Source organism: Pan troglodytes, chromosome 3 (genome assembly GCF_028858775.2).
Source record: "Pan troglodytes isolate AG18354 chromosome 3, NHGRI_mPanTro3-v2.0_pri, whole genome shotgun sequence".
Taxonomy (NCBI): domain Eukaryota; kingdom Metazoa; phylum Chordata; class Mammalia; order Primates; family Hominidae; genus Pan; species Pan troglodytes.
In genome coordinates, this window is record NC_072401.2 from 2,359,846 (window position 1) to 2,387,362 (window position 27,517).

The window sequence follows — 27,517 nt, forward strand, 5'->3', positions numbered from 1 at the left end:
GTCATTTTGTCTTTGACCTGACCCGCTGGGGAGAGGCAGTGCCACCTTGGGAGGTATAACAAATACTGGAAATAGCAGGCATAACTGACTGACTTTGGAAAAATGCTTTCTTCTTCTTTCAGAAATAATTTGCTTCCCAAATTCCCATTAAGGGTGAAATGGTCTAGAGAGAAGGAACCACTGCTGTCCCCCAGCCCTGCAGTCGGCTGAGCCGGGTGGTCCCCAGGCCCACAGCCAAGTAAGTAAGTCAAGGGAGTACCCCGAGGGCTGATCCTACCTGTTCCCCCACCCTGTGAGCCAAGGTGTCCTAGGAAGCCCCCAGCCCTGGCCCACCCCGTCCTGAAGGCCGCCTAGGGAGGGACTGGGTCCCTGGAGCAGGGAGGACAAGCTGGCCCCAAACACAGCTATGGTGGCTTTCTTTAGAAAAGCTCGACTTTAATGGTTCAGATAGTTTTACAATGAAAATAGGTACCCAAAGACTGTCTTAAATGTCCACAACTATACAAAAGATGAATACAAAACTCCCAGGCAGGCACAGGCAGGGGACAAGGCCCACCGTCTCCCACGCTCTGGTGTGGTCGGGTGTCCCTGCCGCACCCCCAGTACCACTGTGCCACCTTGGTCCCCTCAACCCTGGGGGTAGGAGGGCACTGCCCCAGCGAGGGAAAATAGAAAAGATTTTAAAAAGTAAGAGTCTAACAGGCAGAGCTGTCACTAAAATTAGGAAGTTGTAACTTTTTTGGTTAACTTACTACATTCAAAAATGTAACGTTGAGTCCAAAAAGTGTCTTAAATCACACAAAAAAGAACCCATATTAAAATTTTAAAAATAAGCCCCAAACACCCCAGAGAAATGCATCCAGAACTTAAAACAGGCTGGGTCAGCAGCAGGGCGGCGGCTGGGGGACCTCGGGGGCCAGGTGTCCGCCATCCGGTTACTTTAAGCCGGCAAAGCCACCGTCCCGTGGACCCCCCCCCAAGGGACGGCCAGCTGTGAGGCAGGTGGCCCTAGGACACATTGGTCATGGGCTTGTACTTCTTGAAGCGCGTCCACTGGCCCGTGGCATAGTTCATCTCAAACACCGTGTCCACCAGCATGGTTGTGCTACCCTGGCCATCCGCCTTGGGCAGGTCCTCCGTGTGCTCGCTCAGCTTGATCTGGATCACGTCCCCCTGCTCCTGGCACGGGTTCTCTGCAGAGAGCAGGAGCTGCTGGGTGGGTGTCTGGGGGCACCCGCCCCCAACCCGGCCCGGTGCACCCCCAGGCCCTGCCTTATGAACATACCTCGGGAGCCGGCCATGAAGCCCAGGATGAGGGCCTTCTCGGGCCGCGTGACTTTGTTGGCCGTCTTGAACATCTCCTGGGCAGCGAACATCTGCTCTCTCTACAGCGGGGAGAGGGGTGTGGGTGCTAGGGCCCCGCCAGGACCACCTCCTGCATCCCCCTGCAGGCACTGTGGCACCCCCACGCTAGGGGAGGTGGCCAGGGCCGTACCACCTACCTGGTGGCCTGTGGGCCCTGCCAGGGTACACCTACCGTGAGGGACAGGTTCTTCTTAGGCTGCTGCTGAGCAGGGGCCTGGGTCTGCGGGGCCACCATGGCAACCGGGGGTGTCTGAGTGGTAGGGGCGACAGCCGGAGGTGTGGTGGGTGTCAGAGGCGAGGTGGGCGCCGCAGGCGTGGGTGTGGCAGGGCTCAGGCCGCTGTTGTACATGGGCGCCCGCTGCTTGAACTGCGCTGGCAACGTGGGGCTCGGGGCGCTGGGCTCCTCTGGTGGGCGGCTGGCTTCCCGGGAAGATGGGGCTGCAAGTAGACCGGGGCCTGGTGAGGGGGCTGGACCCCCACCCTGTTCCCAAACCCTAGTGCTCCTGGAGGTGACAGGCTCAGCTCCCCTTCTCTGTCCTGCTACCCTCTGACAAGAACTCCCTGTGGCCCCCAGCCAAGGCACAGGCCCCAGGAGCCCCAGCCAGAGGAACAAGGCCAGTGGTCTCAGGCCTTCCCAGACTCGCAGATAAGATGTCTGGACTCTGGCCAGCTGCTGGCCTGCAGCGGGTCCCCATACCGTAGGCACTGGTGGGAAGACAGGAAGGCTGTATCCTCAAGCCCCTTGGGCCCAGGACCTGGCCTGAGGTGCTGTGAGCCTGGCAGTGCCCTCCGTCTGGGAGGGGATGGCTCTCAGCTCCCCTCCCGCCTACCCAGCAACAAGAGCTGGGTCACCTGGCAGAAGACCCTTTCGAACCCAATCCCCTTCCTGCCGTGTCCCCTGGGGCGGCTGCCTGTCTGTGCCCAGGACGGGCAGGGTGGGGCAAAGCAGCTGGTTTATGTCTTGGAGCTCAAGCTGACCAGCGGGGCATCTGCCCCCAGCAGATTCTGGCTGAGGCAGAAGGGGGACAACAGAGATGCAGGAGCGAGAACCGCAGCCCTGGCAGCGCCCGTGGGCAAGGCCATGTCCTGGCAGGCAGCTTGGCTGGTTCCAGGCTGGGGCCAGCAGACTCACCTGGGGGCGTCTCGGAGCTGGGGATGTAGGAGGAGGCAGGAACCACGCTGGGCGTGGAGGGAAGGTAGCTCGTGGAGGGCAGCGCAGGCTCATTGTTCAGGGACCCAAGTTTCTGGAACACAGAGTTTAAGGTTCCTTCCAGAAGAGGCCATACTTCCGGCATGTGCTAACACATGGCCCGACCCGGAGCTCCACTGCCACAGGCTGTGGCCCCCCGAGCTAGAGCAGGAAGGCGGGGGCCACTCTCCCGAGCTCCCTGGGCTAGACAACGGGACCCCTGGCCCCTGGCGCCCCAGCAGAGTTGGGGACTGAGCCGCTCCTGTGTAGGAGAGGGGAGGGGTTGAGGAGCCCAAACCGCCCATCTTGAGCACAGAAAGAGCGATGCTTTTTCTTACCACGAAGCATTGATATAAAGGAAGATGCTCACGTTAAGAAACCCAGAACACGCAGCGGCGGGAAGAAAGGAGCTTATTATCCCGAAGTGACCCCGCAGTGTGGCCTCCTCCAGGCCCTGGCCTCAGACGACCCACTGCAGCCTCTGTGCACCTGCCGCGCCCCGTGGCTGCCTCCCACCCGCAGGCAGGGCCTGGTCTCCGGGACACTGAGGCCTCTGACCACCCAGCACCCCCACAGGCCTGTCCTGCACCCATTCACGGCCACGTGCAAGGCAGGTCCCACCAGCCCTGCCTGACAAGGGACACTGAGGCACAGGGGTGAGGAGGACTCCCCTGGCAGCCCCTCCAGCAAGCGTGGGGCAGGTTCCCGCTCCGAGCCTGAGTCAGATGCCCATGTCAGGGCACGGCCCACACTGCCTCTCATGTACATATACGTATATATACATAAATACAGACGGCACACATATGTACATACCTATATATATTCTCCGACAGAGCACACTAGTGGCCACAATCGGAACAAAAGGGGCACCCGCAGTGGTGCCGGACATGGGGCGCAGCCCCGAGCCCTACCTGAGTGGACACCAGGCCGGCTGCGTAGTCCGGGGTGGCGTTCTCCACCACTGTTTCCTCCTTGGCCGGCTTCTCCACCACCTCCGCATCTGTGGACAAAACAGGCGTCCTCGCCAGTGCCCGGGCGCGTCTGCAGTCTCAGCTCAGGGCAGCGGCAGGGAAGCAAACAGCTTCCCAGGAGAGGCCACCAAGGAGCGAGGAGAAAAGCAGGCACCCACCCGCGGAGAGGAGCCTCACGGGGGCACAGCCCTGCCCGAGCGTGGACACAACCCACCCCAACTGGGTAGGGCCCGCAGGGACCCCCAATGCCGCCTACACGCAGGCCCCAACCCCCACCGAGAGTCTTCCTTCTCCTCTTCGCCTCTCGGCCAGCGCCAACCATATCCAGCTCAGAGATGTCCAGCAGCTGCCAAGACAAGCACAGCCCTGCCTCAGTGACGGCACCAGGGCGCAACGGGCCTAGGGGCGCCACGAAGCTGGGGGACGGGCCTACCTTCACACCTCGTTCCTTCCGCAGCAGCGTCCTGGAAGGCGGGATGGGGGTCCGGTTCCCCGTGGGGCTGAAGACGCTGGGCGCCGTGGGGCTTCTGAAGGGCGCCTGCTTCGGGATGCCTTTGAGTGGGGCTGGAGGACGGCAACAGTCAGGGCGCCAGCAGCAGTGACCGGCAAACGTCCCCCACCCCCTCTGAGCCCAGAACGTCCCACCCTCTTCTAGGCTAGCGCCGCAGTGGGGAAGGGCCAAACCCCTGGCAGGCAGCGGGCAGGACCCCCAGGATCCCGGACCTCAGGGAGCAGGGGAACGCCTGGAGCCACGACCTCACACTTTGCCAAGACACCAAAGACAGCGGCACCCCAGCCCGGCCACAGGATCTCACCAGGTGGAGTCTCTCACCAGTGTGGCGGGGGCTGAGCTCTGCCTCCTTCCTGTGCCTCCACAGGCAGGGGCGTGAAGCCAGGGGCATGAAGCCAGGCGCCTGGGCTTGAGGGCCGCCCTCCCAAGCCTTCTCCCCCTGTCCCCCGAGGACACTCCTGAGGCCTACCTACGCTGTTACCCACCAGCGCCCACACGCACCCTCCAAGGCGTGCGTGGCTCTCATGGTGCCAGGCCCGGACAGAGGACGCCCGGGGGATGGTGCCATCAGCACACTGGGCCAGGCTGGACACACTGCTCAACGGCTGGCCCACCCTCCCTGGGCCAGCAGGTGCAGCCCTGGCCCTGGGATGCCTGGTGGGGGTGGAAAGACAAGGGTCTGCTCCAGGCGGGGTAGAGGAGAGCAAGGTGGAACCTCAGCTGCGGTGGGCAGGAACATGACCCGGGGACGGCCCCCCCACACAGGGACAATAGTCAGCAGACCCAAGATGCCTTCTACTAGGTCCCGTGTGAACACTGTGGGATTATGGGAGCCCAAATAAACTAAGCCAGGCTGGTCTGGGAGCTGCATGGAGAGCGCCTGTAAGGCTGCCCTTTCAGCCCCACCCATCTGCAAGTTTACCCAGCTGTCTCAGCACAGGACGACACCCGTCCTGCCCTCTGGCCCCCAGGTCACTATCCAGCACCCTCTGGGGTGAGTATGCCCTGCCACGGTTCCCAGGGGCACGCCATCTTCCTGTGATCAGGGTGCATCCTGCTTAAGCTCACGCCCAGCCCTGAGAGCACAAATCAGGAAGGGCAGATGGAGGGGTGCAGGGGGCACAGCCCCACGGGCAGCTGAGCACGGTCACGTCCTCCCCGTGGAGCTGCCCAGGGACACTCGGAACCCAAGAGCAGCACTTGGGGCCGAAAGCCCGAGCTGGGAAGGCCGAGAGCCACCGGTGCCAACAGCAGAGGAGCAGGGGCCAGCACTGTCCTCAGATCCCGGCCTTCCTGTCTCCGTGCCCAGCACTGTCCTCAGATCCTGGCCTTCCTGTCTCCGTGCCCAGCGCTGTCCTCAGATCCCGACCTTCCTGTCTCCGTGCCCAGCGCTGTCCTCAGATCCCGGCCTTCCTGTCTCTGTGCCCAGCGCTGTCCTCAGATCCCGGCCCTCCTGTCTCCGTGCCCAGCGCTGTCCTCAGATCCCGGCCCTCCTGTCTCCGTGCCCAGCGCTGTCCTCAGATCCCGGCCTTCCTGTCTCCGTGCCCAGCGCTGTCCTCAGATCCCGGCCTTCCTGTCTCCGTGCCCAGCGCTGTCCTCAGATCCCGGCCCTCCTGTCTCCGTGCCCCCACATCCTCCCAGGGAGCTCCCAAGGGGAGAAGCCGGTGAAATTGCCCCAGTGCCTTCGCTTTCCCACGGGCTCCCAACACTGCTGCCTGAAGACCATTCACAGGCACCACCTCCCCAACAGGGAGCGGGTCTCCAGGTCAAGCCCTTAGCTCTGCCCCAAAAGCAAGGCTCACGGCACCAGGGTGGGGGCCTTACTGGTGGTGTCCATCTTCCGCAGCAGCCCCCGGCCCTTGGCGTGGAAGGGCACCCCGGCGCTCCGCTTCAACTGCTGGGCGGTCTCCGTGGCTGGAAGGAAGAGGTCACATGTGTCAGGGATCCTCAGAGCGAGAGCCCTTGGCCCTTGTAAAAGCATCTCTGTCAAGTGGATTCATCCGACGGCCCGAGCCGTAAACGCTGCATTCTCTCTAAATGAGCCGCTGTTCCGAGCCGGGCCTGACACCAGCTCGCACTTTACAACGAGTCAGAAACTCACTCAGGTGAGCAAGTTTCGGGAGCTGGGTGGCTGTGGCTGCACCTCCCAGAACCCCATGGCAGGGGGAAGCAGCCGAGGAGGAGCTGAGGACCTCATGAGCCCTCTCCATCGACCCGGGCCTCCCCCTGGCCCAGTGGTAGCGCCGTCCTCGCTGAGGGTCAGCAGGCACGGTCTAGATACAAAAATATGAGGAAGAAACAAACGAAGAGATATTCCTGACTTGGTTCAGTGTGGCTGAAGGGTCAGGGGACACCGAGTGCCCAAAGCAGACCCTGTGGCCGCTGCTGGCCTCCAAAGGGGGTGGGGCCCAAGGGGCCAGCAGAGTCCTTCCTGGGCTACCCAGTGGGCCCGGGGCTGCACGGAGCCTCCCGGACAGCGCTGTGCCCTGGCTGCTGCCCGTTCCAGCCAAGATCCATGCGCAGCTGCTGCCAGCCTTTTATTTGGATTCTCTGGAAACGGGGTATTGATGTACATTATAAATATTAATTCCATAACCATTCAAAATAAAACGATGTTATTGAAATCTTTGTCGTGCTTTGGGAAAACGTTAACTGAAATGATTAAATATCTTTCAAGTGAAATTGAGATCACCGGCCACTCAAGAAGGCAGCAACGTGAGAGTAAGGACAGTGCCCCTCCAGCCATTCACCCCGGCACCCACCGTGCCCAACAGCGTGACTCAGCTGGCACAGAGTTCATTTGGTCACAGAGATTAGAGACGCCTTCACCTAAAATTCTGAAGTTGGTGGGTGTTTTTTTTTTTTTTTTGAGATGTTGTTTCGCTCTTGTTGCTCAGGCTGGAGTGCAGTGGTGCAATCTTGGCTCACTGCAACCTCCGCCTCCCAGGTTCAAGTGATTCTCTTGCCTCAGCCTCCCAAGCAACTGGGATTACAGGCATGCACCACCACAGCCAGCTAATTTTTGTATTTTTAGTAGAGACGGGGTTTCACCATGTGGGCCAGGCTGGTCTCGATCTCCTGACCTCAGGTGATCTGCTGGCCTCAGCCTCCCAAAGTGCTGGGTTTACAGGTGTGAGCCACCATGCCCAGCCTAAATTCTGAAGTTTTTAAAGCATGTTTTCAGAACATAAAGTTTAATATAGTGATAAACTTCTAACAAAAAACTTTATGCAGAACTTTATCTTCTTTTTCTTGAGACAGGGTCTCACTCTCTCCCAGGCTGGAGTGTAGTGGTGTGATCACAGCTCACTGCAGCCTCAACCTCGTGGGCTCAGGTGATCCTCCTACCTCAGCCTTCCGAGTAGCTGGGAGCACAGGCACGCACCACCATGCCCGGCTAATTTTTTGGTACTTTTGGTAGAGATGGGGTTTCTTGGCTGGTCTCAAACTCCTGGGCTCAAACGACCCACCTGCCCCAGCCTACCAACAGGTGTGAGCCACCATGCCTGGCCCAGAACGCCACCTTGAAGGGGCAGTCTTGGTACCTTAGAACCTAAGAAACCTATGACTGGAAACTACAAAGACAATGCCCGATGGCGGCCGCGGCCACTCACACTTCTGCAGCAGCTCCGCCCGCAGCGTGGCGCTCTTGGGTTTCCGCTTTAACTGAAAATGCTTCACCGGGGGAGTGAGGGGTCCCGCGAGGGTCGTCAGGGCGTTTTTGTTCAAGTACTGGCACTCCAGTGGCAGCATGGCAGACGCTTCACACTCACCCACTGCCGGTAAGAACCACATGAAGTTAGGGGCGCCCAGGCCGCAGACCTCCCGGCTGAGAGGAGCTGGCGGCTGCCCAGCCCCACACCCTCCTCAGTTAGGGTTAGGTCATGGGAGCTTCGGCTGTCCCCTGAGGTCCTCGAGACTGACTCCCCACGGCTCCAGCAGAACACCCAGGAGCATTTGCAGAACAGGAATGCCTGAGAGGCGGGCGTGCCTTGAGAGGGCTGCAAACTGGAAACCTCTGGCACCGCGGACACCGAGAACCACAGGCGGACATAGATACAGTGATTCCTGGAGGGCTCCAGACACTTGTAGAACATGAAATGTTAACAGATCCCACCCCCACGTAAGAAGGACCCCCGATCTGTGGCTTCTCTCTTCCCGTCCCCGAGGGTAGCCAGGCTGGTGGTCTCTCCTGGAACCCCGGCCCTCATCCAAACTGCCCACATCCATTTCCTCAGCCTGTGTGCTCACCCACGGTTCAGAGCCCAGGAACTGCCCCACGAGGGACAGGCGACCTCCCACCTGAACTGGCTACGTGCCCCACCTGGAGAAAAAGCACAGGCAGGCACATGAGAGTTCACCGGCCTCAGCCTTCCTGCCCGTGGGACACTCCTGAGACACGAACGGGTGGGGTGGGGTGGACCTGTCCAGACCACTGCTCCAGAGGCATCTGTGTGGTGTGTGTGACCTCACAGGTGGGGAGAGGTGCCACCTGCAGGGGGGTGGCCAGCAGGGCCCCTGCAGGAGTGTGCAGCCTCGATGTCTCCATCCCACAACCCTGTCTCTCTGGGTGCTGCCCTTGAAGGAGCTGGGGCACAACGTTTGGGCTCTGAGGAGCCAGTTCCAATTGTCCAAAGCAGGAGAGAAACTCAGAAAAGCACAAGCATCAAGCATCCCATCAAGACATGTTCTTCAAATCCATCTACAAATAGTTGTTTCTGTCGCCCAGGCTGGAGTGCAGTGGCGCCATCATGGCTCACTGCAGCCTTGGCCTCCCAGGCTCAAGTGATCCTCCTGCCTCAGCCTCCCAAGTACCTGGGAGGACAGGCACGTGCCATCACGCCCACCTAATTTTTATTTTTTGTAGAAATGGGTTCTTGCTATGTTTCCCAGGCTGGTCTCGAACTCCTGGGCTCAAGCAATCTGGCCACCTCAGCCTCCCAAAGTGCTGGGGTTACAGGAGTGAGCCACGGAGCCCAGCCTTGTGAATATTTTCTAAGTGACTTTCAGTTCACATTTAAACAACTGAATCGTTGATATTTTCAACATGCATTTCTGAGCATGTACTCTGGGCCAGGGAATGCTCTGGGCCCTAGAACCTAGGATCTACAGATACCACCTGAATGGGCAGAGCCCCTGCCCTCACGGAGCTGACCAGAGAGAGACGGCGAGTGGCGTGACACAGCCTCCCACGGACACCGCAGCAGTGAGGATGGGGCCTGTGGGCTGTTTGGAGTTTGTTTTCAAAGATGGCAAAAGCCAGGCAGCAGCTTACGGGGGAGGATGGTGCATATACAGTTAATATTCTAGGGACCAGGACACACGGAAAAACGTAATGGTCTAAAAATCAAATTCATTTCAGAAAAAAATTTTTCAAGAAAGATCCATTTCCCTCCACCCAACATGAATTAAAGCAGCACAACATACCCTTTTCTCTAAGTTCTCCCAAAATATCCTGAACGTTGGGATTCTGCTCCTCCAGCTCCAGGTTAAGCGAGCCTGTGTCCGGAAAGGACTTCAAGATGTCAGCGACCATGAGCACCCAGGGGTCCGAGTCGAGGCTGGCGAGCTGGATGATCTCCATCAGGGCGCCCTTCATCTGCAAGAGAGGATGCTGCCGGCGCCAACATGCCCCTGCCCACTTCCAAGCCCACTCCCTGCTGAGCTTCCGGATGGGCACTGGGCAGTGGCCGGGCTCTCTGGCAGTTGCCCCCAACACTTCCTCCTGAGGGCTCCCCTTCCTCTGAGCCCCCCGCCTCACCCCAGGGCCACCTTGCTTCCCTGAGCAGCACAGCCTCTGCCAGGTTGCAAGGCCCCGGCATCCGGTGCCCTCCCAGCAGCCTCCCACCTCCCAGCAGCACCCAGTCCACTGGGCCTACTCTCTTCCACCGGTGCGCAGATGCAAGAAAACCTGAAGGGTGAGAAGCCGGGGCCACCACTGCCCCCGCAGAAAGCCTGCGGGTGGGAAATCCTGGGGATGAGGGGCGTAGAGCAGGCAGGTGCCCGGCACAGCAGAACGCAGGGGTGGAGTCACCTGCCGCAGGGGGTGTGTGCCTGGGCAGCAGGGGGTGGGGCCTGGGACCTGGGGCAGCACCCGTGACAGCTGAGCTGGTGCCTAGTCACCATCTAGGCAGGGACGGCTGCCTCTGGGTCTGGACGGCGCTGGGAGTTGGCGCTCGTGGAGCCTGGAGGTGGCCCCGGGATCTGGAGTGAGGCCAGGGCCTTGGGGAGGCCATGGGCGAGGTGGGTGGAGGAAGCAGGCGCACCCCGCGCTCCCTCAACACCTGGGAGGCCAGATCCATCCACACCAGGGCCTGCTTCGGCCACATAAACCCCCTCCCACGAGGAAACGCAGACAGCCAGGGCATGGCGTGCCTGTGCCTCTGCCATGCGCCCACTGGGCTGCTCACAGTGTGAGACAGCTGGGCTGGCTGGCGCTGGGGGTGAACAACAGCGCCCTGCCCTGTCCAGACGCCGGGGCCGAAACCCCAGCCCAAGACCTTCCTGACACCCACTCCCTGCGTCAGGCGCCAGAGACCTGTCCTACGAGGGCTGCGGCCATCACGTCCCCGCGAGCGCCGCCTCCTGGTGGCCTCTGAGTGGGAGGACCTTCCAGCGCTTCCCTCGCTGTCCTCATGGGCTTCCTGCCCTGAGGGAAGTTGGCTCGAAGGGCAGAGATCAGAGGTCGTGCCAGGGGAGCCTGCCTGCTGCCAAGCCCCTCTGCATCTGCCCTGCAGGACACCCAGCTGCCCTCAGGAGTCAAGAACCCCCCGCGTGGCCCAGCCCCTTCTGTTCCTTGGGCAACCAGGGAGGGTGTCGCCCCGGCCGCTGACCCTGTGCCCCGTGCCCTCACTCCCGACGCCCGCCCGAGCTGAGTGCGCGATGCGGCAGAAGATGCTACGTGGCTGCAGGAAGCGCTGCGCACACGCTGCCTCTGGCAGCCGCGCAGCCCGGCTGTTTCCAGCCAGTGCTGCCTCTTCACGGCAGCCCCAGGGAAACCCTACGCCTGCCAAGAGGCAAGCGCGCGGCATTTTATAAAAATGGTAAGGATAAAAAAAGTCGGGGATGTTAATTTAAAACAAAAAGGACCACTGTTGTGGAGTAAATGTTTTCTCTCCAGAACGCGCATGTTGAAGCCTGGCTCGCTCTACTGGGGCTTCTGTAGGAAAACGCTTGGCTTTCCCGGGCGCGGTAGCTCACGCCTGTAGACCCCGCACTTCGGCCCGCAGAGGCGGGCGGCTCACGAGGTCAGGAGTTGGGGACCAGACTGACCCACATGGGGAAACCCTGTCTCTACTAAAAATACAAAATTAGCCGGGCGTGGTAGCGCATTCCTGTAATCCCAGCTACTTGGGAGGCTGAGGCAGGGGAATCGCTTGAACCCAGGAGGCAGAGGTTGCAGTGAGCTGAGATCGCACCATTGCACTCCAACCTGGGCAACAAGAGCGAAACTCCATCTCAAAAAAAAAAAAAAAAAAAAAAAAAAAAAAAAAAGAAAGAAAGAAAGAAAAAGAAAGAAAGAAAAAAGAAAATGCTTGGCTTACACACAACAGAAATTTACTTCTCACGGTTCTGGAGGTGGGAATCCAAGATCAATTAAGGCGCTGGTGGATTCCCCGCCTGGTGGGGGCCCCTTCCAGCTTCATGGAAGGTGCCTTTTGCTGGTGGAGGTGGGAACGAGCTCCCCTGGGCGTTCCTTTTTTTTTTTTTTTTTTTTGAGACAGAGTCTCGCTGTTGTTGTCGCCCGGGCTGGAGTGCAATGGCGGGATCTCGGCTCACTGCAACCTCTGCCTTCCCAGGTCCAGCGATTCTCCTGCCTCATGCTCCCACAGTGCTGGGAATCCAGGCGCCACCACCACGCCCGGCCCAGGCCTATCTTGTAAGGTCTGTAATTCTTAGAGAGCAGGGGCCCTAACTCACTTCTGTACTCTTTACTGAATAAACTATCACATCATTAAAATGTCTCTTCCTCTTCCCTGGTATAAAGAACTGCTGTTTACTAAGATTTTCAGAGGAATAGGGCCGGGTATAGTGGCTCACGCCTGTGGTTCCAGCTACTCGGGAGGCTGAGGCAGGAGGATCACTTGAGCCCAGGGGTTCAAGGCTGCAGTGAACAAAGATGGCACTACTCCACTCCAGCCTGAGCAACAGAGCAAGATTTCATTTCTTAAAAAAATTAAAAATTGGCTGGGCACGGTGGCTCACGTCTGTAATCCCAGCACTCTGGGAGGCTAGGGTGGGTGGATCACTTGAGGTCAGGAGTTCGAGATCAGCCTGTCCAACATGGCGAAACCCCATCTCTACTGAAAATACAAAAATTAGCCAGGCATGGTGGTGCACTCCTGTAATCCCAGCTACTGGGGAAGGTGAGGCAGGAGAATTGCTTGAACTTGGGAGGCAGAGATTCTGGTGAGCCAAGATGGCGCCACTGTACTCCAGCCTGGGCAACAGAGCAAGACTCTGTCAAAAAAAAAAAAAAAAAAGCCAGGCATGGTGGCTCACACCTGTAATCCTAGCACTTTGGGAGGCTGAGGTGGGCGGATCACAAGGTCAGGAGATTGAGACCATCCTGGCTAACACAGTGAAACCCTGCCTCTACTAAAAATACAAAAAATTAGGCGGGCGTGGTGGTTGGCACCTGTAGTCCCAGCTACTTGGGAGGCTGAGGCAGAAGAATGGCATGAACCCAGGAGGCAGAGCTCGCAGTGAGCCGAGATTGCATGCCCCAGCCTGGGCAACAGAGTGAGACTCCGTCTCAAAAAAAAAAAAAAATTAAAAATAAAAAGACACATTACAAAACCAGTGAACTGGTTGTAGAATTTCATTCAGAAACACAAGTTGTAGCAGATGCCATGTATAAGGTTAACCTTATGTGTCAACTTGACTGGGCCATGGGGCACCTGGACAGTTAGTCCCTCATGATTCCAGGTGTGTCTGTGAGGATGTTTCTACATAAGACTAACATCTGAATTGTACTGAGTGAGGCAGAGGGCCCTCCCTACTGCTGAGTGGGTCTCATCCAATCAACTGAAAACCAAAGCAGAACAAAAATGCTGAGTAAGGGGAACTCCTGCCTGTTTGAGCTGGAAGACTGGTCTTTTCCAGCCTTCAGACTCAGGCTGAAACATCAGCTCTTCCTGGGTCTTGAGTCTCAGGGCTTACATCACTGGCTCTCCTGGTGTGTGTGCATGTATGTGTCTGTATACCCTCTTGGTTCTGTTTCTCTGGAGACCCTGACTGATACACTGTGGAACACATCCAGCCCAGTCATCTAGTCACCATGTATCTATGGTCCTATGTAGAAAAGTTTAATTTTCAGAATGACATCCCTAAGGTACCAGACCCCTAAACAAATGAAGGAAGAAAACTAACATAAATTAGAATGTCTTATAAACCTTTTTTTAAATACCAAGAAAATAAATAAAAATATTTTTCAGAAAAGTAAATGACCCAGAATGGCCTAGTCCTTTCACAATCCAGTTAAATGAGGTCTTTATCACAATTTCTTGTAATACATAAGGACGAAGTCCAAGAAAAATACATATAAAATAAAGCTGGTATATTTATATTAATGTTAGATGGAAGCAGATTTTAAGAACAAAACATTACTAAATACAGAGAATCTCTAGGTAAAGATCCAAGGTTGAGCTCACATGGTAACTATAACAACTATACACTTGGATGCACATAATAACACAGCCCCAAAATATATAGAGCATAAGCTGAGAAGGAGGAACAGACAAACCCATAATCCTAACGAGGAGATCAACAAATCCTCTTCTCACTGATTTTTTTTTTTTAAACCAAGCTGCACGTGCCTGTAGTTCTAGATACTTGGGAGGCTGAGGAGTTTGAGTCCAGCCTGAGCAACATAGTAAGACCCCACACCTTTAAAACAAAAAACAGTTAAGAATAGAATAGATTTGTACAACATGATTATACAAATTGGCCTAATGAACATCCACTGAGCAATGGATCTCAAAACTAGAGAGTACATATGATTCGCAAGCTTACTTGCAACATTTACAAAAACTGACCATACATTTTGCCATTAAGCAGATCTTAAATTTCAAACAACTAAAATAAACCATATTTTCTCACAAGAGCTCAATACAGCTAGAAATTAATAATAAAAACAAAACTATCTTCCCCTCCAATGCAGGGAAATTAAGAAACATTTCTAAATTACACAGGGATCAGTGAAGAACTTACTTAAATTAAAAAAGTGTGACGATACAGTTCTGTGACTATCAAAACTTGTGGGATGCGGCTTACACTGTAATTAGAAGAGAATTTATGGACACACACACATACACACACGAAAAGAAGCCTGAGATTGGCATCCATCTTTAAAACTTAGAAAAAGAGCAACAAAGTAAGTACAAAGACAGGAGAAAGAAGAAAATTAGTGCAAAAATTAGTGAAACAGAAATCCAAGTTCAACAAAGCCAGAAGCTGGTAGTTTGAAAATTCTTATAAAATCAACAAACATCTGGTGAGATGGATCAAGGGGGAAAAAATAAGAAATAATCACTATACATGCTTCTGACATTTAAAAAGATGTTTGAGCTGGTCATATTGGCTCCTGCCTGTAATCCCAGCAATTTGGGCAACCAAGGCATGTGGATCACTTGAGGTCAGGAGCTTGAGACCAGACTGGCCAACGTGGCAAAAGCCTGTCTCTACTAAAAATACAAAAATTAGCCGGGAATGGTGGCACACGCCTGTGATCCCAGCTACTCAGAAGGCTGAGGCACGATAATCACTTGAGTCTGGAAGGTGGAGGTTGCAGTGAGCCAAGATTGCACCATTGCACTCCAGCCTCGATGACAGAAGGGTATTTGAGACACTCTCTCTACAAAAAATTTTTAAAAAAAGAAAAGTAGGCAGGTATGGTGGTGCATGCCTGCAGTCTTAGCTGCTCAGGAAGGTGAGGCAGGAGATCACTTGAGCTTAGGAGTTTAAGGTTACAGTGAGTTATGATCACATCACTGCCACTCCAGCCTGGGTGACAGTGACACTATGCATTAAAACAAACAAACAAACAAAAACAAAACCCATAAAAACAAAAATCAATACTGAAAAATCCTCCCACAAAGTAAATTTCAGGTCCAGAAGACTTCATTACCAAGTTCTACCAAATATTTAGGAAGAAATCACTCCATTAGTAAACAAACTTTCCAAAGAAAAAGAAAAGACCAGATACGTTACAAATCCTTTTTTAAGGGTAGCATAACCCCAATACCAAAATCCAACAAAGACAGTCTGAGTAAGTAAAACTACAGGTCAATCTCACCCAAGAACAAAGATATAATACAAAATTCCTATACAAAACATCAGGATGATATAATCTAACAACATAAAATGACCAATTTAGGTTTACCGCAGGAATGCAAGGTTGGTTTATAATTAAAGCTATTTTGTTAATGTGGTGAATTACATGTCAATAGATATTTAAGCATTTGATAAAATTTAAAGTTCCTTTGTGCTCACACCCACTAGGATGGCTATATCAAAAAGATAACAAATGTTGGCAAGGATGTGAGAGACTGAACACTCAAAAATCACTATGGAGAAAGTAAGATGGTGTAGCCACTATGGAAAATAGTTTGGCAATTTCTCAAAATGTTAAATATAGAATAACCTGGGCAGCCCAGACAAGTGGTTCCCCCCACTGAAGCACACTCCCTCCATCATGGGACAAAGTGCTTCGTTAAACGGGTCCTGCTCCCTATGTCACCCAACTAGGTGAGACCCTCCAACAGGGGTTGTCAGACACCCTATGCAGGAGTGATCCTACTGGCATCAGGTTGGTGCCCCTCGAGATCAGAGGTCCCAGAAGAAGGAGCAGGCACCCATCTTTGCTGTTCTCCAGCCTCCTTTAGTGACACCTCCAGGCATGGGAGTGAATCAGAGGAATATGGCCTGAAGTGAACCCCCAGCAAACTGCAGCAGCCCTGCAGAAGAGGGACATGACTACGGCAAGGAAAACAAAACGAGCAGAAAATGACAACAGCATCAACAACAACAATAACAACCACAACAAAAGGCCCCATCCAAGGGTCAGCAGCCTCAAAGACTGAAACTAGACAAACTCACGAAGATGAGAAAGAATCAACAAAAAAATGCTGAAAACCCCAAAGGCCAGAGTGCCTCTTCTCCTCCAAACGATCACAATGTCTCTCCATCAAGGGCGCAGAACTAGACGGAGGATCGGATGGACGAGCTGACAGAAGTAGGCTTCAGAAGATGGGTAATAAAAAAAAAACAACGTTGAACTAAAGGAGCATGTTCTATCCCAATGCAAAGAAGCTAAGAACCTTGATAAAAGGTCAGAGGAATTGCTAACTAGAATAACCGGTTTAGAGAGGAACATAAATGACCTGATGAAGCTGAAAAACACAGCACGAGAACCTCATGAGTCATCCGCAAGTATTAACAGCCGAATCCACCAAGCGGAACAAAGGATATCAGAGTTTGAAGACCACCTTACTGAAATAAGACATGCAGACAACAATAGAGAGAAAAGAATGAAAAGGAACAAACAAAGCCTCCAAAAAACACGGGATTTCATAAAAAGACCAAACCTACTACTGACTGGAGTACCAGAAGGAGACGGGGAGAACGGAAACAAGCTGGAAAACACACTTAAGGATACTATCCAGGAGAACTTCCTCAACCTAGAAAGACAGGCCAACATGCAAATTCGGGAAATACAGAGAACCCCACTAAGACACTCCATGAGAAGATCAACCCCAAGACACATAATCATCAAATTCTCCAAGGTCGAAATGAAGGAAAAACTGTTCAGAGCAGCCAGAGAGAAAGGCCAGGTCACCTACAAAGGGAAGCCCATCAGACTAACTAATGGCAGACCTCTGCAGAAACTCTATAAGCCAGAAGAGTTTGGGGGCCAATATTCAACATTCTTAAAGAAAAGAATTTTCAACCCAGAATTTAATATCCAGCCAAACTAAGCTTCATAAGTGAAGGAGAAATAAAATCTTTTCCAGACAAGCAAATGCTGAGGGATTTTGTTACCACCAGCCCCACCCCGGAAGAGCTCTTGAAAGCAGCACTAAATATGGAAAGAAAAACCAGTACGAGTCACTGAAAAAACACACCAAAATATAGAGACCAATGAGATTACAAAGAAACTGCATCTAGTGTGCAAAATAACCAGATAGCATCATGATTACAGGACCGAATTCACACATAACAATATTAACCTTCAATGTAAATGGGCTAAATGCCCCAATTAAAAGACACAGACTGGCAAATTGGATAAGGAGTCAAGACCCATTGGTGTGCTGTATGCAGAAGACTCATCTTACATGCAAAGACACACACAGGCTCAGAATAACGGGCTGGAGGAAACTTCAAGCAAATGGAAAGCAACAAACAAAAAGACAGGGGTTGCAATCCTAGTCTCTGACAAAACAGACTTTAAACCAACAAAAATCAAAGAAGACAAGAAGGGTATTACACAATGGTAAAGGGAACAATTCGACAAGAAGAGCTAACTATCCTAAATATATATGCACCCAATACAGGAGCACCCAGATTCATAAAACAAGTTCTTACAGACCTACAAAGAGACTTAGACTCCCACACAATAATAGGGGGAGACTTTAACACCCCACTGTCAGTATTAGATCAACGAGACAGAAAACTAACAAGGATATTCAGGACTTGAACTCAGCTCTGCATCAAGTGGACCTAGTAGACATCTACAGAACTCTCTACCTCAAATCAACAGAATATACATTCTTCTCAGTGCTACGTGGCACTTACTCTAAAATCGACCACGTAATTAACTGGAAGTAAGCAAATGCAAAAGAACTGAAATCATAACAGTCTCTCAGACCACAGTGCAAATTAGAACTCAAGATTAAGAAACTCACTGAAAACCACACAATTTCATGGAAATTGAACAACCTGCTCCTGAATGACTCCTGGATAAATAATGAAATTAAGGCAGAAATCAAGAATTTCTTTGAAACCAATGAGAACAAAGAGACAATGTAGCAGAATCTCTGGGACACAGCTAAAGCAGTGTTAAGAGGGAAATTTATAGCATTAAATGCCCATATCAGAAAGCTAGAAAGATCTCAAATCAACACCCTAACATCACAATTAAAAGACCCAGAGAGGCAAGAGAGCAAACTAACCCCAAAGCTAACAGAAAACAAGAAATAACTAAGATCAGAGAAGAATTAAAGGACATAGAGACACGAAAAACCCTCCCCCCCAAAAAATATCAACAAATCCAGGAGCTGGTTTTTTGAAAAAATTAACAAAATAGACAGAATGCTAGCTAGACTAATAAAGAAGAGAGAGAAGAATCAAATAGACACCAAAAAAAAAAATAATAATAATAAAGGTGCTATCACAACTGACCCCACAGAAATACAAACTACCATCAGAGAATACTATAAACACCTCTACACAAATAAACTAGAAAATCTAGAAGAAATGGATAAATTCCTGGGTGCATACACCCTCCCAAGACTAAACCAGGAAGAAGTCGAATCCCTGACTAGACCAATAACAAGCTCTGAAATTGAGGCAGTAACAACCTACCAACCAAAAGAAGCCCAGGACCAGACGGACTCATAGCTGAATTCCACCAGAAATACAAAGAGGAGCTGGCACCATTCCCTCTGAAAGTATTCCAAACAATTGAAAAGGAGGGACTCCTCCCTAACTCATTTTATGAGGCCAACATCATCCTGATACCAAAACTGGGAAGAGACAACAAAAAAGAAAACTTCAGGCCAACATCCCTGATGAACATCAATGTGAAAATCCTCAATAAAATACTGGCAAACCGAATCCAGCAGCACATCAAAAAGCTTATCCACCACGATCAAGTGGCTTCATCCCTGGGATGCAAGGCTGGTTCAACATATGCAAATCAACAACCATAATCTATCACATAAACAGAACCAAAGACAAAAACCACATGATCATCTCAACAGATGCAGAAAAGGCCTTTGATAAAATTCAACATCCCTGCATGTTAAAAACTCTCAATAAGCTAGGTATTAATGGAACATATCTCAAAATATTAAGAGTTATTTAAGACAAACCCACAGCGAATACCATATTGAATGGGCAAAAGCTGGAAGCATTCTCTTTGAAAACTGGTACAAGACAAGGATGTCCTCTCTCACCACTCCTATTCAACATAGTACTGGAATTTCTGGCCAGGGCAATTAGGCAAGAGAAAGAAATAAAGAGTATTCAAATAGGAAGAGAGGAAGTCAAGTTGTCTCTGTTTGCAGATGACATGATTTTATATTTAGAAAACCCCATCAACTCAGCCCAAAAACTTGTTGAACTGATAAGCAACTTCAGCAAAGTCCGAGGATACAAAATCAATGTGATTTTAATAGGCGAGCAGAGAGCCAAATCATGAATGAACTCCCATTCAAAATCACTAGAGAATAAAATACCTAGGAATACAGCTAACAAGGGATGTGAAGGACCTCTTCAAAGAGAACTACAAACCACTGCTGAAGAAAATAAGAGAGGGGCCAGGTGCAGTGGCTCATGCCTGCAATCCCAGCACTTTGGGAGGCCGAGACAGGCAGATTACCTGAGGTCAGGAGTTTGAGACCAGCCTGGCCAACATGGTTAAACCCCGTCTCTACTAAAAATACACAAATTAGCCGGGCGTGGTGGCACAAGCCTGTAATCCCAGCTACTCGGGAGGCTGAGGCAGGAGAACTGCTTGAGCAAGGGAGGCGGAGGTTGCAGTGAGCCGAGATCGTGCCACTGCACTCCAGCCTGGCCGACAGAGCGAGACTCTGTCTCAAAAGAAAAAAAAAAAAAAGGCCAGGCACGGTGGCTCATGCCTGTAATCCTAGCACTTTGGGAGGCCGAGGCGGGCGGATCATGAAGTCAGGAGATCGAGACCATCCTGGCTAACACGGTGAAACCCTGTCTCTACTAAAAATACAAAAAATTAGCCAGGCGTGGTGGCGGGTGCCTGTAGTTCCAGCTACTAGGGAGGCTGACGCAGGAGAATGGCGTGAACCCGGGAGGCGGAGCTTGCAGTGAGCCGAGATCGCACCACTGTACTCCAGCCTGGGTGACAGAGCGAGACTCCATCTCAGAAAAAAAAAGAAAAAACAGAAAATAAGAGAGTACACAAACAAATGGAAAAGCATTCCATCCTCATGGATAGGAAGAATCAGTATCATGAAAATGGCCATACTGCTCAAAGTAACTTACAGATTCAATGCTATTCCTAACAAACTACCATTGACATTCTTCACAGAATTAGAAAAAACTATTTTAAATTTCATATGGAATCAAAGAAGATCCCATATAGCCAAGACAATCCTAAGCAAAAAGAACAAAGCTGGAGGCATCACGCTACCTGACTTCAAACTACACTTACAAGGCTACAGTAACCAAAACAGTATGGTACTGGTACCACAACAGACCTATAGACCAATGGAGAAGAACAGGGACCTCAGAAATAACACCACACATCTACCAGCATCTGATCTTTGACAAATCTGACAAAAACAAGCAATGGGGAAAGGATCTTCTATTCAGTAAATGGTGCTGGGAAAACTGGCTAGCCATATGCAGAAAACTGAAACTGGACCTCTTCCTTACACCTCATACAAAAAATTAATTCAAGATGCATTAAAAACTTAAATGTAAAACCCAAAACCATAAAAATCCTAGAAGAAAACCTAGGCAATACCATTCAGGACACAGTCACGGCCAACGACTTCATGACAAAAATGCCAAAAGCAATGGCAACAAAAGCCAAAATTGACAAATGGGATCTAATTAAACTAAAGAGCTTCTGCTCAGCAAAAGAAACCACCATCAGAGTGAACAGGCAACCTACAGAATGGGAGAAAATTTTTGCAATCTACTCATCTGACAAAGGGCTAATATCCAGAATTTACAAGGAACTTAAACATATTTATAAGAGAAAAACAACCCCATCAAAAAGTGGGCAAAGGAGGTGAACAGATACCTCTCAAAAGAAGACATTTATGAGGCCAATAAACATGAAAAAAAGCTCTACGTCACTGATCATCAGAGAAATGCAAATCAAAACCACAATGAGATACCATCTCATGCCAGTCAGAAGGGCGATTACTAAAAAGTCAGGAAACAATAGATGCTGGCGAGGCTGTGGAGAAATAGGAAGGCTTTTACACTGTTGCTGGGAGTGTAAATTAGTTCAACCATTGTGGAAGACAGCATGGCGATTCCTCAAGGATCTAACACCAGAAATACCATTTGACCCAGCAATCCTGTTACTGGATATATACCCAAAGGAATATAAATCATTCTGCTATAAAGACACATGTACATGTATGTTTACTGCAGCACTGCTTACAATAGCAAGGACATGGAACCAACCCAAATGCCCATCAATGATGGACTGGATAAAGAAAATGTGATACATATACACCATGGAATACTATGCAGCCATAAAAAGGAATGAGATCCTGTCCTTTGCAGGGACATGGATGAAGCTGGAAGCCATCATCCTCAGCAAACTAACAAAGGAACAGAAAACCAAACATTGCATGTTCTCACTCATAAGTGGCAGGTAGTTGAACACTGAGAACACATGGACACAGAGAGGGGAACAACACACACCAGGGCCTATTAGGGGTAGCAGTGACGGGAGGGAACTTAAAGGACGGGTCAATAGGTGCAGCAAACCATGGCACACGTATACCTATGTAACAAATCTGCATGTTCTGCATATGCATCCTTTTTTTTTTTTAAAGAAGAAATAAAGGCCGGGAGCAGTGGCTCATGCCTGTAATCCCAGCACTTTGGGAGGCCAAGGCAGGTGGATCACAAGGTCAAGAGATGGAGACCATCCTGGCCAACATGGTGAAACCCCGTCTCCACTAAAAATACAAAAATTAGCTAATTAGCTGGGCATGGTGGCGCGTGTCTCTAGTCCCAGCTACTGGGGAGGCTGAGGCAGGAGAATCCCTTGAACCTGGGAGGCGCAGGTTGTGGTGAGCCGAGATTGCGCCACTGCACTCCAGCCTGGCGACAGGGCAAGACTCTGTTTCAAAAAAAAGAAAAAAAAAAAGAAGAAGAAGAAAAAAGAAAACATTACATTAAGTGAAAGAAGTCAGGCACAAAAGACCAGATGTATGATTCTATTTATATAAAATATCCTGAATAGACAAATCTATAGAAGCAAAAAGTAGATTACTAGTCACCTAGGAGTGGGGAGGAAGAGGACTGGGGAAATGCTAGTGAGTATAGGATTTATTTGGGGGATGATGAAAATGTTTGAAAATTGACTAGAATGATCATCAAACCTGTAAATATACTAAAAACTACTGAACTGTACATTTTAAATGGTGATCTATCTGGCATAATTATATGGTACATAAATAATATCTTTTTTCTTTTGAGACAGGGTCTCATTCTGTCGGCCAGGCTAGAGTGCAGTGATACAATCATGGCTCGCCGCATCCTCAACCTCCCAGGCTCAAGTGATCCTCTCGCCACAGCCTCCCAAGTAGCTGGGACCACAGCCATGTGCCGCCACCCCTGGCTAATTTTTGTATTTTTTATAGAGACAGGGTTTCACCATATTGCTCAGGCTGATCTCAAATGCCTGGGTTCAAGCAATCCGCCCATCTTGGCCTCCCAAAGTGCTGAGATTACAGGCATGAGCTAATCCACCCAGCTATACATTATATTTTAATAAAGCTTTTTTTTTTTTGGAGACAGAGTCTTGCTGTCGCCCAGGCTGGAGTGCAGTGGCGCGATCTCGGCTCACTGCAAGCTCTGCCTCCTGGGTTCACGGCATTCTTCTGCTTCAGCCTCCCTAGTAGCTGGGACTACAGGCGCCCACCACCATGCCCGGCTAATTTTTTTGTATTTTTTCTTTAGAGACGGGGTTTCACCATGTTAGCCAGGATGGTCTCCATCTCCTGGCCTCGTGATCCGCCCGCCTCGGCCTCCCAAAGTGCTGGGATTACAGGTGTGAGCTACTGCACCCAGCCAATAAAGCTATTTTTAAAAAATTCATGATTAAAATTTTTTTTTACAAGTCTTCTAAGAAGAGAATTTCCTTAACTAGATAAAGGGTATTTATTAAAGACAACAGGGAACATAATGCTCACTGGCAAAACATTCCGAGTTCTCCCTGTGTGATCGGAGGTAAGACAATGAGCTGGAGGGTCCTAGCCAGTCCAGTGAGACGAGAAAAAAAAACAAAAGGTAATTGGAGAAAGAAAAATAATATGAAGTGCACAGAAAAATCAAGGAGATTCTATAGAAAAAAAAAATTTTTGCAACTAGCAAAACTTTAGCACAGATGCTAGTCACAAATTCATTATCCAAAAATCTGGCTGGGCATAGTGGCTCACCTGAGGTCAGGAGTTCAAGAGCAGCCTGGCCAACATGGTGAAACCCCATCTCTACTAAAAATACAAAAATTAGCCAGGGGTGGTGGTGCATGCCTGTAATCCCAGTTACTCGGGAAGCTAAGGTAGGAGAATCACCTGAGCTCAGGAGGCGGAGGTTGCAGTGAGCTGAGATCGCGCCACTGCTCTCCAGCCTGGGTGAGAGAGTGAGATCTCCGTCTAAAAAACAAACAAACAAACAAAAACAAAAATCAACGCATTTCTATATACCAGCAACAAGTAAAAACTAAGACTTTAACAGATACCATTTACAACGGCATGGAAAAATATGAAATAGGTGGTAATATATGAGATGGAAGACCCCTACAGAGATCACAAAGAACATCTAAATAGATATGCCCACACCCACAAATTATAGGACGCAATATAAAGAGGACAGCACCCCAGAATGAACTGCAAGTTCAGCTCAGCCTTAAAATCCCAGCAGGCAGGCTCTACATGTTTAAGAAGTAAGTATAGAAGATACATGTGGAAGTGTGAAGGGACAAGAATAGCCATAGATGATCCCGGAGAAAGATACAGTGGGAGGGTTTGCTCCGTCCGCTAACAAGGCTTATAAATAAAGTGACAAGAACCGACTTAGTGGGTTATTAGCACATCAATATGTAAATGACCAAAAGAACAGAGCACAGCCCAGAAACACATCCACAGCAGAAGTTGCAGTGCAGATCAATGGAAAAGGACAGTCATTTCAATCAACGTTGGGTGCTGGACTAATTGCACATCCATGTGGAAAATCAGACTCCCTGCTTCACACAATCATCAATTCCACGCAGACTGAAGATTCAAGTGCGAAAGGTAAAACTGTACAGCTACGCCAAGATAACCCAGGGAGTGTTCCGGGCATGTCCCTCGGGGAGACACAATAGGCACCAATGATAGTGGGCGGATGAATACACCATCTATGTTAAAACTAGGAGCTTCTATTCATCCATGATTCCAGGAAAAGGGCTGGGCGCACAGATCACACCTGTAATCCCAACACTATGGGAGGCCAAGGCAGGAGGATCACTTGAGGCTAGGAGTTCAAGACCAGCCTGGGCAATACAGTAAGACCCCCATCTCCATACACATGCACAAAAATTAGCCAGGCGTGGTGGCAGCGCATCAGTCCCAGCTACTACAGAGGTTTAGGAGGGAGGACTGCTTAAGCCCAGGAGTTCAAGGTTAAAGTGAGCTATGATTATACCACTAGACTCCAGCCTGGGTGACAGAGTGAGACGCTGTCTCAAAAAAAAAAAAAAAAAAAAAAAAAAGGATTCCAGGAAGCTAAGTCAAAGTCAAAGGACAACTGGGAGATATTTGTAACTGAAAAAGGACTGATATCTAGCATTTATAATAAATAATAAAAAAGACACTCTTACAAAACAATGGGAAAAAAGAGAATTTAAAAGCAGATTTGAATATACAATTCTCAAAGCAGAAAACCAAACAGCAGGCCGAGTGCCATGGCTCACACCTGTAATCCCAGCTCTTCAGGAGGCTGAGGCAAGCAGATTGCTTGAGGTCAGGAGTTCAAGACCAGCCTGGGCAGCATGGTGAAACCCTGTAGTCCCAGCTACTCAAGAGGCTGAGATGGGAAGATCTGAGGTGAGGAGGTCAAGGCTGCAGTGAGTCACGATGGTGCCACTGCACTCCAGCCTGGGTGACAGCGCCAGACCCTGTCTCAAACAAAACACAAACACAAAAACAAAACACTCTGAAAAATAACTTGGCATGATCCTATGATCCTCACAATTCCACTCGTAGATGTTATACCCTAGAGAAATCCAAGATTCCAAACACCTGAACATATGACCGTAATGTAGTAACGGGATGATTTACAAGAGCACAAAAGCTAAGCGTGTCACTGTGGCAGAATGGATAAAGTGCCTCGTGCTCACAGACAGGAATACCACGCAGCAGTGAAAATTAAACTGCAGTCAGCTGCAACGTGGATGAAACTGTCACGGCGTCGACCAAAAAGACACATGCACGCCACACACAAAATACACTATGATACCATCACACTAAGTCCAAATCCGGCAACCAAGCTGTGCCATTTAGGGGTGCATAAATAATTGCTAACACCGGGGAGATGGCACAGAAATGATTACCTTTCCAAAATGAGGAAGGGGAAAGGAAGAAGGCCGTGATTACCAGTGGGAGGCTTCCAAAGAACAGGCATGGTTCTACTTCTCCAACTGTGTAAGGATCACAGGAGTGGCTCGCGATGCTATTATTATTCGTTAAACTGAACAAAAATGCACTTTTCCACACATATCATATCTCAATCAAAAACAATTACAACCTGTAATAGCTAATAATACATCAGTAGCCAAGAACGTTTAAACAACCATGGGGCTTCAATAGTCTGCAAAACTACTCGGTTTATTTCGCACGGAAAGCGATACAATATAAAGTTTAGGAAAAAAGAAAACAAACCTCACACACCCACTTATTGGAATGACGCAAAACGGCGTGTAGAAAAGAGTAAAACGGACACAGAGCGCTCCGGACGGCCGGGGTCTTTGCGAGGTGAGAACAAGAAAATCCAGTCAGCGGACACTGGAGCTACCGAGCCCAGGCCGCCCCTTCCTCACGCGGGGGTTTCTCTCGGGATCCCCGCCCTCGCCCAGGTCACCAGGGCTGCGTCCCCGACGGGAAACCCCGATGGGAGACCCCGCTGGGGCCGGCGCACCCCCGCTCCAAGAGTCGGTCGCTTCGGCACGGTGGGGGATTAGGGTGGTGAGGACCGAAGGCGGGGGAGGCGGGGGCGGGTGGGGATGAGTACCCGGGGGCCCAGGGAGGGGAGTGAGAACCTGGGGGTCGTAGCGAGAACCCAGGGCCCGGCGGGGAGGAGGTTGAGGATCCCAAGGGAGGTGAAAACTTGGGTAGGGGTGAGGACGAAAGGTAGGGAGGTGAGGACCCTAGGGGGGGATTCCCAGGGGGCGAGGAGGGGCGGGGGGTCCTGAAGACCCACGGTGGGGATGAGAACCGAGGTGGGAGATGAGGATCGAGGCGGGGGATGAGGACTCAGGGGGAGGTGAGGACTGGAGGGAGGGATTCGGAGGAGCGAGGAGGGGGCGTGAGGGCGGGGCGGGGGGGTTAACAGTCTGAAGGGGGATGGGAAGGTTGGGGGAGGGAGCGAGGAGGGTCCGGAGTTGGGTGTGCGGGTCAGAAGTGGGAAGGTTGGGAATCTGGGGGCCGCGGGGCGCCCCGCCTGCCTTACCTCGTCCACCGTGCGGCGCGGGAGGTGCAGCGTCCCGAGTAGCAACTTGAGCTTCACTGCCGACGAGAGGCCATGGAAGCAGAGACGGATGTTGTCGATGACCGCGGCCGTGAGCAGGGACGCGATGCTGGGCGGCGCCCACAGCTCGTCCGTGGCCCCCAGCTTGTTGTGCAGCCACAGGCCCGTGTCGCTCTCCCGCATGGACGCCATCTTGGGGGAAAGCGCGCGCCGCTGCCCCGGCATCTTATGAAGACACCTACGCGTCCCTGGCTAGGACCCCAACATGGCGGCGCCCGTCGGGCTGCGGGCCGCAGAGGCGGCGCAGGCGGCGCGGTCCCACGAGCGGGGCTTCCCCGGAGAGCGCTTCTGGGTGGCGGCCGCGTCTCCGGGAAGCTTTGTGGCAAAGCCGAGAGCCGGAAGGACGGGGTGCCGCTGAGCAAGGACTATCGGCTTCCGTAAAACATCATGGCGGCGCCCGCTGCCGGCTCTCGGGAAGACCGCAAAAGATGACGTCACGATCAGGCGCGCGTATTCGCGTCTTGGGAGCCCGGGCTGCGGCCTGGCATTCGCAGTGCAGGTGTCAAGCGCCGCAGACTTGCTGCTCGCGCGGTGGGACGGAGGCTCCCTGTGGCGCCTGCCCCGCCGTCCGCTCTTCGCTTTTTCCCCGCTTGGGTCTCGGCGCGGACCGTGTGGACGCCGCGCCCCCGCGGGCCCAGCACCTGCACGGAGAGGAGCCGCAGCCCTGCGGAGCGAGCCTGCGGGATCCCGGTCGCAGCGCTGAGCTTCCGTCCCCCGCTGAGCCCGCTCTGCCCGTGGCGCGCCGCCGAC

The 27,517-nt window shown here is 51.5% G+C and overlaps 1 protein-coding gene, 1 long non-coding RNA gene and 1 other non-coding gene across 3 annotated transcripts; 1 reads left to right on the forward strand and 2 right to left on the reverse strand.

The window, feature by feature from the left end:
* Nucleotides 1–122: 122 nt before the first annotated feature.
* LOC134809779 (uncharacterized) lies at nucleotides 123–6,660 on the forward strand. Its single transcript, XR_010156273.1, has 2 exons — nucleotides 123–238; nucleotides 4,181–6,660. It is a non-coding gene; the product is annotated as an uncharacterized LOC134809779 (long non-coding RNA).
* NELFA (negative elongation factor complex member A) lies at nucleotides 406–27,156 on the reverse strand. The gene is made up of 11 exons (NM_001244648.2): nucleotides 26,690–27,156; nucleotides 9,464–9,635; nucleotides 7,651–7,812; nucleotides 5,861–5,950; nucleotides 3,959–4,089; nucleotides 3,802–3,871; nucleotides 3,466–3,554; nucleotides 2,498–2,609; nucleotides 1,538–1,803; nucleotides 1,286–1,385; nucleotides 406–1,193 (listed from the first exon to the last, which is right to left on the reverse strand). The coding sequence occupies exons 1-11, from the start codon at nucleotides 26,930–26,932 to the stop codon at nucleotides 1,009–1,011; spliced, it is 1,620 nt and encodes a 539-aa protein (NP_001231577.1). The 5' UTR covers nucleotides 26,933–27,156; the 3' UTR covers nucleotides 406–1,008.
* MIR943 (microRNA mir-943) lies at nucleotides 4,072–4,168 on the reverse strand. The gene has a single exon (NR_036018.1). It is a non-coding gene; the product is annotated as a microRNA mir-943 (primary transcript).
* Nucleotides 27,157–27,517: the final 361 nt, after the last annotated feature.

What these genes read in the sequence shown, in the direction of transcription:
- NELFA (NM_001244648.2), bottom strand. Translation starts at nt 26,932, where the DNA reads ATGCCGGGGCAGCGGCGCGCGCTTTCCCCCAAGATGGCGTCCATGCGG. An exon ending in GGGAGAACTTAGAGAAAAGG is followed by an intron (nt 7,813 to 9,463) that starts GTATGTTGTGCT and finishes TCTTACCGGCAG; the next exon opens with TGGGTGAGTGTGAAGCGTCT. An exon ending in CCGGCCTGGTGTCCACTCAG is followed by an intron (nt 2,610 to 3,465) that starts GTAGGGCTCGGG and finishes TCTGTGTTCCAG; the next exon opens with AAACTTGGGTCCCTGAACAA.